This window comes from Solanum verrucosum, unplaced genomic scaffold (genome assembly GCF_900185275.1).
Source record: "Solanum verrucosum unplaced genomic scaffold, falcon-dt-bn FXZP01000183.1, whole genome shotgun sequence".
Taxonomy (NCBI): Eukaryota; Viridiplantae; Streptophyta; class Magnoliopsida; order Solanales; family Solanaceae; genus Solanum; species Solanum verrucosum.
In genome coordinates, this window is record NW_026020430.1 from 1821586 (window position 1) to 1833095 (window position 11510).

Sequence of the window (11510 nt, forward strand, 5' to 3'; positions counted from 1 at the left end):
GATAACGATGTTACGTATTCTCGAAAGGAAGAAGATAAAACCTTATCAAATCGCATTATATTCGCAATATCATGTAAAGAATCTATGCGGTTGAATTGAAAAGTTGCTACTTTGCAACATCACTTTTTATGACTCGTGAGAATAATTGAATTGGTGTTTCAGATGATATTGCATATGAAAGGCTAATAATTAATTTCCATGTCGATACTTTTCAATCAAGTTTATATTATTGACTTCGCCTAATACGATTTACATTTTTTTTTTTTTTTTTACCGTGGTTTCCGGGCGTCGCTTTGCGAACCCGACTAGCTATACCCACCGGGTCCCGCTGTTTCAAGGCGGGTCCACCACGGTTAGTTCCACGGGGCCCTGGAGACTAATACGATTTACATATTCTATATAATTTATGAATTATTGCGTAAGAGCGAATTTACGTGCGCTTTAAATAGTAGTGGCTGTAGCTAGAGGGCAGCAATTTCCTAACATTTTCCTGTTCTAACTTTTCTTCTTTTAATTTATCTAAAGGAAATTTTTTTCTACAACTTTCATACAAAGAAGTATCTCAGCTCCTTCCATTATGTCAACAAAATACATTTAAGAAAACTGCCATTTGCAGCTAGAATAGAGAAAGAAATAACGATTTCCAAGACAGTGGATTTTAGTATCTTACCACAGTTTGTTGTAAGAATAAATGATGTGTATAACCAACAAAGATTGTGGTACAATGATAATTACTTTTTCATTCTTAATTAAAAGTTTTGAATTTGAATTTTTTAAAGTACGGAATTATCTTTGTTATGGAGGATTTTATCCCCAATATAGAACTTCTCGATACGAATCCATCCAGATACCTTTTTATTTATTATAAATATTTCTGAATCGTGTCTGGAGATATAGTTAAAGCCATACTCAAAATATTTGTTCAGTAAAACAAATTAAATATATCCTTGATGGGATGATTAAGATTTATCAATTTTTAGAAATTTTTTTTTATATATATTTTATATGATTTTTTATTCCTTATCAATTTTAAGTTTATTCATCGTAAATTTCAATTAATCGAACTAGCGCACTTTATAGTTCATATGTACCTGATGAGTGATGATTAATAAAGAGTGGAAAAGGAGAAAAGATAAGTAGCTAGTGATGTAAATTGTGTCCAAAAGGTTGACTTTTTGATGCTGTCAACCACTATATTACCACATTGAATTTTAGACTCTTTAAATGTTTACTCTACTACTTGGACCACTATACAAATTAAAGCTGAGTGTTAGTCACATGAGAATGTATGGCATGTAAAAAAGGTAGATGATGGGTGGGTGGGACCAAGATTTATTATCTTATAGAGTAGTATAAAGTAAGTATATATTCTAGGCAGGCGGAGTTAGTAAAGGTTCAGAGGTTTATTTAAACTTTCTTCGATAGAATATTATATTACTTATACAATAGATGTTGATTTTCCTTTTGACTTTTTATGTTTATTTCTTTGTATTTAAATCCTTTATCGAAAATTTTGATTCCACCAACGAGTTATGTGATTGCAATTCCATGAAAGGATTAATAGTGCGCCTTTTTGCATGTTATATATACAAGACACGTTTTCTTTCCACAACCCCTCAATTATACTATATCTTTCTCTCAATTTTTCAAACCTAAAATTAACAAAGCTATAATTTGTAGTACTACTTATCATACTCATGATGAAGCAATTAAGAATATCATGTTTTCTTGTATTTCTCATCACCTTCCTCTTTGTCTTCCTTTCACCAGCATCATCTTCACGTTATTTCTTATCAACCAGAAGTGAAGGTAATTAACTATAGCTAGCACAATCTAATGCTCTTTCTCGGACTCGAACTCATTATTTTAGGGTGCGGAGGTTGATAAACATTGTTTATCGTCTGAGTAATCCCTTTTATCAAAAAAAGTATATTTAATCATATAATCTATACTCTCTCTTTTTCATTTTTTGCACGTAGGTATATGATAAAATTAAGTTTTTCTTGCAGTGAAAGAGGATGTAAAGCATGGGAAAGTCAACTTTCCGTTATATTCAGTTGACCACATGGAAACCAACGATAGCCTAAATGTAAACTTCTTATAATTATTTTTTGTCTTTATTTCTTATGTTTCTTATAAATAGATTCACAACATGTTAGTTATTTTATTACATGACTTATCAGTTTTGCGATTGAGTTAGGTTCAAGGTTTAATTTTATTTTTTTGTTAAATCATGATATATAGATAAAGATTCAGTTACGATATAATATTATCTGTTTTGAATCAAACCTTTTATGGGATTGGCCAATTCTCACATGAACTAACTTTTAAACTTGTGAATTGGTCTTTACTTTATATGGTCCATTATATTAACAAAATCATTAATTATTTGACTCTTATGTTTTTGTTTTCTTAATTTGTAGAAGCTTATGGGGTTGGAAGAATGTGTTGAAGAAGATGGAGAATGCATGAAGAGAAGGGTAGTTGCAGAAGCTCATCTTGATTACATCTACACTCAAGACCATAATTATCCTTGATAATTAATATATTTAATCCTTTAAGCTAGCTAGTGTTGTCAATAAATTAAAAGGACTAGCTAGCTAGATAAACTTTAAAGACCTTTTATTTTCCACATTAAATAATCTTCCTACCTAATTTTTCCTTTTTGGTGCCATTTCTTTTTCTAAGTTCTATGTTTGGCATACAAATGTGGTTTTTATTTGATTCATCCCAAAAATCTAAACTTGTAACTTTTACTTGTTTATGCTGGACTTTGCATACTCTCTTAAGAAAGTAAGTGCATATTTTATCTTAGTATTCATATTAATTAGTGTCTAATCTTATATAATAGACTTCAAAAATGATTTAGAATGAGTATTTAATTTTAAAGGAAAGTGGACAAATAGAAGTGTGGGAAAAAAGTAAGACCCTTAGTCTTTTTGACATGTCATTTGATGTTTTAGCACAAACATTAAGAATATTATTTGATATGACAGTAAGGTATATAGTTGATTAAATTACCCTTATTAATTAATTTCTTCCTTGAATTACATATTAATGAATATTTATGTTCCTTGTAGTAGTAAGCTAAGGGTGAAATTAGACAAAAATATTTAGCGTCTCTTTTTGTTCTCTTAAAGTGACAATACTTGCAATCAGATGATTAGGATGGAGGAGAGTAGAAAGAATGAGAAGGTGGTTTGAAAACATTAATGGGATGTGGTTGTTTGTAAGTAGCTTGACAGAGTCGACAAAGGGGAAGTTGGGTGTGGGGGAGATGCATAATAAGTATTTTCTCATCTCAAATTATTTATCGTATTTTTTTAAATATATTTATAATTTTTAAAAATAATTATTATAAATAATTTGGGTAGAGTACCTAAAGCGTACCCTAAACTTGACTGAGGTGTACTTTCGCCATATCAATTTATGTGAGGTCATTTGATTTGACACAAAATTCAATTTAAATATTTTTTCAAAATTTATGTTTTGGAATAAGTTAAAAATGTTTATGTGACTATAAATCATCCATTAATGATAAAATGAGGATTTTAAAATTAAATTGTTATTAAATATAGAAATATAACATTGTTTTTGAAATTTGGACTGATTAAGAAGAAATTAATTATTTTTAAAAATTACGATAAATAATTTGAGGAAGTGGAAGAGGAAGAGGAAGCAGCTAGCATGATGATGAGATATAAAGTATGGGGAAGTATAAAGAGAAGCTTCCTAACCATTTTATAACTCCAAAATTATGTGAGGCTAGCAGCTAATATATAGCATGCATGACTTTATTATAAGAATTTACTCAAGACAGTTGGGAAGTGACATAGAATTTGATTTGATGATCACATATTTATGTAGAGGCCATAAGTTAGGTGCAGCTATTTTGCATCAGCTACAGATCAGATGATTGAATTTCTGGACACAAATTGCTCAACACTCTCGAGTTGAAAGCACCGAGCATATAATATAATTTTATGTAAGCAATATCGATATATTATACATATTATCACTAAAATTATAGTCAATTAAAATGTGTAACACATGGAAGAACTACATAACATCTCGTTAAAAATCAAGTGTGTAAAATGATTTACAAAGATTAGGATTATTTGACCATGCAATTTGAAATGGTACGTACATACAATTTCTTTAAATTAGAATTTTAACTTCAAATCACATCGAAACGTCTCCTTAGTATCCAATGCTTGTATTGTCACTGCAAAAAAAAAAGCAAATAGGGGAATATAAAGGTACTTTTATTCATCTTTAAATCCTTTCTCCTGGGAACATGAATCAGATGCTGTTTTTCACTTCGTAGGCAAAGTGCATTAATTGACGTTCAATAAACTTGCTGTTTAGTTAAATTAAGTGGAACATTAGCTCTATGTCCATCCATTTCTCAAAGGAGAAGCAATAACACTTTATTGACTTAAAAAAAAAGAGCATCGATAGGTAATTAATTATACATTATTCATAAAAAAATAATATTGAATAAATTACCAAAAACTCAAAATAATAAAAAATATTGTTGAGAATGAGATTTGAAAACACGCCCTTTCGGACCAGAACCTTAATCTGGCGACTTAGACCAACTAGGCCATCTCAACTTGATTAATAATAACTCTTGATGTTGCATTATATACATTTATACGTCTTAATTGAAACTCAAAAAGATTTAATCCATAAAAAAAAGGGAAAATTGTATGAAATAGCAAACTATTAATTCAAATTAAATGTTATAGCCATAGTTTATTTTAGTTGTAATTCGCAGCAAACATCCCCTTTTTTTGTCATCTGATTCGGTATACAATTAGCCATTTTCAGTATACAATTAGTCATTTTATACGTTTCGGTATAAAATGTATAAAATGCTTTTGTGTTTGTATAAATCGAGAGAAAAGTGTATATACAAATACAAATACATATATTTTCGTCCTATACACTTATAATATACAAATACCGATCTTATTATACAAATTTCAATGTATAAATGAATTTATACAAAACTGAACTATTTGTATAAAATTGGATGTTTGTAGCAAATTATACAAATCAAAAGCTCCATAGCAAACATAAAATTTGCTATGAAGCGCAATTATAGAAACTATAAAAATAACATACAAATATGATTTTTATGTTTGCTATATGTGAAAGTTGCTCTAAAAAAAAGCCAAATATTAAACGTTTTGGACAAAAAAAATTAAATTCAAGTAAAACTGTATCATAAAAATTAGGAAAAATTACAGAAATCCCACATTTTAGTTTACTTATTACCATTATCCCCTATAAGTACAAATTTCCAAAATCCCTCATTTTCGCGCATCAGATTAGTGTATCACGTATAAAATGTAATGTATCTTACTTAGCGATTAATGTATTTCGCGCATCAGATAATGTATCAACGCTTATATTATTGTATCCGTTTTAGGGATTTCTGTAATTATAAACTTTTAAGGGATAGATTGTAATTTTGCCTTAAAGTATGTGATTTCTGTAATTTGCCCTAAAAATTATGTTGTGTGCTTTCTGATTAATGGGCTAGTAATATTGACAAATATTTTTCGTAATGAAAGCATCGACCCGAATGGCCCATACTCAACTGGACTATTAGCCTCATATTCGTTTCCTCAATTTTGTAAGTTGTTATTATTCAAATTTGTGACACTTGTTCGATTTAAATATCAACATACGGAGTCATATAAAAGAAAATAAATACGTAAAGCCTAATAAGCGAGTCATGCTTTCTCTTTATTATTTTTGTTCTCCCAATTTTTACCCACGCTTACTGCTCCAAAAAGACACACACTCATCAGTTAAACACAAATAAAAAGGATTGGAGAAATTATTAATCATAACAACTCCTGATCCCTGCGTTGTCATGATAATCTTAACGTTTGTACATCACAATCTGACCATATTATTATTATTATTATTAATATAATAATAATAAGGGAAAATTGTATATAATAACAACCTATTAATTCAAATTAAATGTTATAAATATAGTTTGATTTAATTGTACCTCATAGCAAACTGTTGCTATTTCACCTCTCTCCTGATGAATCTCGCTCGCCATTCTCGTTCTCTCCCTCGCCTCTCTCATTTTTTATACAAACGCAAGTGTATAAAGTGCGTTTGTGTTTGTATAAAACGAGAGAAAATTGTATATATACATATATTTTCGTTCCCCTCTCCCATATCTCGCTCTCTCACTCGCCTCTCTCACTTTATACAAAAAACGCAAATTGTATAAAATGTGTTTGTGTTTGTATAAAGCGAGAGAAAATTGTATATATACATATATTTTCGTTCCCCTCTCCCAGATCTCGCTCTCTCACTCGCCTCTCTCACTTTATACAAAAACGCAAATGTATAAAATGCGTGAAAATTGTATATATACGTATATTTCGTTCCCCTCTCTCCCCTCTCCCAGATCTCGCTTGCTCACTCGCCTCTCTCACTTTATACAATTGATCTTTTTGTATATGTATACCAAAGTAGATTATACAACCGCTTTATTTTGTATATGTATAGCGAAATATACATATTTATATTTGCTATGGAGCGCAATTATGCAAACTTTGCTATAGCATACAAATATGAATTTTGTGTTTGCTCTGTGTGAAAGTTGCTCTAATAATAATGATGTTAGTTGAAGTCTTAGCAAGTATGCTTAGTTCCATTATTTTAAAAAGAACAACTCATTTCACTTGTTTAATTTGCACGAGACTTAAAGATTTTTAAAAATATACATATAATTCGTCTTGTTGATAAAAAACATATGATCTTAGATTGTTGATATTAACTTTTGACTAGTTCTAAAATGTAAAAAACTACTCCAATATTTGTTTTGTTGATATAATCATTACATTCATTTTAATTTGTTCAAACATATTAAAAATAAATGTCAAAAAATCTGAGAGAAAATTTATTCTTAGTTTTTAATTTATCCTTATTATTAATTATAGCATTTTTCAATGCATTTATCAAAACAATGAATTTATTGTAGGTATTGAAAGGTGATATTGTAAAATTATCACTCTTGTTATATATTATTCCTTAAGAGGTATATCAAGTCATTATTGGACAAGTAAAAATGAACAAAGTGAGTACATACAATACTCTTATTATTTAGTATAAGAGACACATCCAGAATTTTTAGAATATAAGCGCACCATTAAAAAAAAAATGAAGTGGAAATCAAGTATGTCATTTAGCCCTTTTATAACATATATACCAACAGATGATAATATATCAATTTTAGAAAATATAAAAATATAAAATTTTACGGAGAGACCACAAGAGCCAGGACACATAAGGGAAAAATAATCTTACTTAAAATTTGAGGCGCAAAGAATCTAATGTGATTTTTTGATAGTCCTTGTTCTGTTTATTCCATCGCCAAATTAGAGTGCATTCATATATCAGATTTCAGACATGCAAGGGTCCCCACTTAACCGAAAACTATAGTGTTGCTTTATTTACCCCGGCGAAATCAAAATTTTTGAGTTACGAACTAGCTAAATGAAAATTCGACATATATTATATATAATAGTTGTAATAATGTACAAATAATATAATATTTCATTATAGGAGGTTATCCTGACTACAAGGTGGCTCTGCCTCTGTTTAGTTGTACAATCTTTAACATATAAAATGTATAAAAGATATCGTGTCATATCAAAAGATATTTAGGAATAATCCTTCAACGTTAAAAAAAAATAATACTATAATGTTAAATAACATGAAAGCTACGTGTTATATCAAGTAAAGATGGTTACACTATTTTATCTGTGTTTTATAAACTTATCTCAGTTTTTTTTAATTATTAAAACATATAGTTGCAATGGATACATAATATTTGACATCATGGGTTTAAAAATATTAAATGCGAGAATTTTCATAATTTATTATATTCCCTACCCAAGATCCCCACAACTTTCCTAGCAAAAATAAAGAAGGGGGCAAACAATTTGGCAACTATAAATGCTAACACAATTGTATATATCTGCCACCAAATTAATGTGGATATATATTGGCAAATACCCATCGTATTCTTTAACAATGGGGACAGAAATTAACTTGGATTAACTTTGTTTTAGCAATATTGATCAATTGAATTTATATTTTATTGAAGGATACTAATTATAACATCATGTACGATGCCTAATGAAATTCATTACGAAAGTATTTAAGTTATATACATTATCGGTTCAAAAAATTCTTACACGTAACTTATACAATTTAATTATTTATATTTATTAATCAAACATAAGGTGTTGCTAATTTATTTTTCATTTTACCATTTCAGGCAACATAATCATCCATAAGTTGAAAAGAACGTCTCATCGATCTTATTTGCTGTAAGCATGATCCTTAAACAAAATTACAAAATTCAGTCTATTCCCATAGTAAATATTCTTGGAATTTTGTTCTTGTTTTTTTTTGTTTATGGACTAGTCTAGACTCTCTTATGGATGATCAGTACGAAATTAAAATTTTTGTTACGAATGTTCATGATTGAATATGAACGTATAGAAAATACTTTTAAATTTTATATACACTTACATATATATATTTGTACACGTGTGTGAGCACAGGGGTAACCCCCACCCCCTCCTTTTTAATTTTTTTGCTTTGTCATTTTTCAATTATTATATACTGGTAGTGTATATATACGTGATGTGTGTCTTATAATTTGCCAGCTAATGCTTTACTCACTTTCATTTTTTGTTTCTTTCTGTTTATTATATATAGTTATACATTTAAAAGAGTCTTCTTGATTGCTCACTTAATTGTTAGTGAACAGTGTTAACTGTTATAATAAAGGCAGTAACTTTCTGCCTTGCCAAAATCAAAATAATACTTCATTTGATTAAAAGCATAGGATTAAAGAAATTGTGAACATAATAATGACACAATATAATTAAATTGAAAAAAGAACATTTTGGTAGAAGGTCAAGATCAAGGGCCTAGTTAATTCACTAGCATTGGTCCAAATTGCATTTAAAAATTCATTCAACATATACGTATCATTAATTCAGAATCTAATAATTTTAAAAGATTAGAATCACTTGAATTCATAAATTTAAAGTCTAGCTTGGCTTTTGAATTCAAAATCATTATATTAAATTTCTACCGTCTAGGTGAAAGAACCTCGATGCCTTTGCCTTTTGCTCTACAGTAACTACAACGACTTAAATGGTGTTAAATTTATTCGATATAAATTTAAATTAATGAATTATTGAAATTTTAAAAATAAATACAATAAATATATCTTTTAATGATAGAATATAAAGAATAAAAGAATCACAGTTTAGGTCAAAGCAGCTAAAATAAATTCTCTGTCCACTAATTTGCCTCCTTGTTCCACTACCTAAAATCTTACCTTTCCACCATCTTCACGTGTCATTCAGTAATGCTGTCTAACCTCTAAAAGTTTTTTTGGTCAATAATAAATTAGTACTAAAGATATTTTATTATTTTTATGTTAAATTATTAAATAGTGTTGTAGTTGGATTTAATGAAAAATAGTGTATATATCACAAGTAGCTGCATAGTGATGATTTTAATATTTTTATATTCATCATTAAGTATCAAAAACATATTTTTAAAGTTTCTTAATAAAGGTGAAAGAAAATGATGCTACGTGGATGACTAGCTCATAAGACTAGCTACAAGTGTCTTAAAGGTAATCCCGTTTGGATTGGTTTAAAAAAATAACTTTTAAGTTAAAAATAAAAAGTTAAATTAAAATGACTTTTAAGTCAAAAAATAAAAAGTAGGGAGAGGACCTACTTTTAGTTTCTGACTTATTCTAAGTCATTTTTGACTTATTTTAAGTCATTTTTTACCTTGTCAAACACTTCGTAATTTATTTTAAGTCATTTTTGACTTATTTTAAGTTATTTTTTTATAGTTGCCAAACACTTTCAAAAGTAAAAAACTGACTTAAAAGTAGGTTTGACCGACTTTTAAGCCAATCCAAACGGGCTCTTAAAGGTTGGTTTTATCAAAAAAAATATTGTGGTACTAAATGAAATTTGGGCATAATTAAAGATTAAAATTAAGTTAAAAATGTTGGTTATCTAAAATCATATAAAGATATCGTATTACCAAAAAAAAATGAGGTTTAGTGAATGGATTTGTTTCTTTCTTTAATTAGATTTGAGTTCTAAGTATAAAAAAATATTTGAAAAAATCTTATAAGACACTAATTCAAATATAATTCGATTTTAATGTGGATATTGAACACCAAATAATACCTTAAACTAAAGGATCGTTTGGTTGGAAACAAGTTATCTCAGGATAAATTTATCCTGAAATTAGTTATCATGAAATAGCTTATCCGACCATGTATAAATAACTTATTTCATCACTATAATATAAATAATGAGATAAATTATCCTAAACATCACAATCAAATAAAACACCAATTTTTTTCCTAAAACTATTTATTTTTATTCCAGACACGAAACGACTCCTTGGTTGACTTGAAAAGGACAATCTTTTACGCAGAATTCTCAAATGTGCAAGTCTTTGTATCTATCCACCGATCACTTTGCCTACGTGTTGAGACATCATGAATCTTCCAATCACATTTGTCCATTTTAATATGACATGGCAAATGGATGCCACCCTACTTTACTTTTATAATGACCCCCCTATTATATATAATATAATTACAGTACTAGTTCTTTATTTATATTAGGCTTGAAATGGTAACTTTAAAAAAGTACATTGTTATATTTAAATCAAATTGATAGAGTCAAGTTCTATGCACTATATGTGCACATTCGAGTTTTGTGGATTCTACCTACAAGTTCAATCTCTCTTAAGGTTTTTGGAGATTAATAGAATCAAATCTAAACTTACATTTATGAAATGAGACATATTTTTTGAAAAAGTTATCTCAAATATTCCATAATTTTTTTAAGCATTCATAAAAAAATATATTAAAATATTAAATAGCTAGCTTTTTAACTCAAGTCATTATATTTTCAAATATTTCATAAACTCTTAGATATTTCTAAAGAGATCATGACATAAAAGATAATCCTCCTCAAAACGGAAGGAAAAATGAACTACATATTCCTTTGAAAAAAACATCTTGAATATCTCTTAAATTATTGAGATAGTTATAATGAGATCAAGAATATATGACCAGATCCTAATTCTTACAATCGTATATTTCAAGAAAATCCACAAAATTCTCATTTCATGAGAATAAAATTTATCCCAACAAGGTCCACATCATTCTACTATCAAAAGATACTTGTTTTACCCCTTGGATCACGAAGATAATCAAAATAATAAATAAAATTGTACTTATATTATTTATTAATAAAATTTGATTTCTTAATATTTTCTGTGTAATTATTTTTTCATCATTTTAAAATTTATTACCTAACAGTATCAAATTTACATACAAAACCATTAACCATATTATAATTAGCTAGCATGACATATTCTCTTCTTCGAAAGAGCCGAGCCGCCCAACG

The 11510-nt window shown here is 28.3% G+C and overlaps 1 protein-coding gene across 1 annotated transcript; it reads left to right on the top strand.

Annotated features, from left to right (window-relative positions):
- The first annotated feature begins 1614 nt into the window (after nt 1-1614).
- Nucleotides 1615-2814, top strand: LOC125808037 (putative phytosulfokines 6). The gene is made up of 3 exons (XM_049487815.1): nt 1615-1809; nt 2010-2089; nt 2424-2814. The coding sequence occupies exons 1-3, from the start codon at nt 1698-1700 to the stop codon at nt 2535-2537; spliced, it is 306 nt and encodes a 101-aa protein (XP_049343772.1). The 5' UTR covers nt 1615-1697; the 3' UTR covers nt 2538-2814.
- Nucleotides 2815-11510: the final 8696 nt, after the last annotated feature.

Excerpts from the sequence above, each read along its gene's own strand:
- LOC125808037 (XM_049487815.1), top strand. The coding sequence starts at position 1,698 with ATGATGAAGCAATTAAGAATATCATGTTTTCTTGTATTTCTCATCACC. Across the intron at positions 1,810-2,009 it reads CTTATCAACCAGAAGTGAAG|TGAAAGAGGATGTAAAGCAT; the intron begins GTAATTAACTAT and ends TTTTTCTTGCAG. Across the intron at positions 2,090-2,423 it reads AAACCAACGATAGCCTAAAT|AAGCTTATGGGGTTGGAAGA; the intron begins GTAAACTTCTTA and ends CTTAATTTGTAG.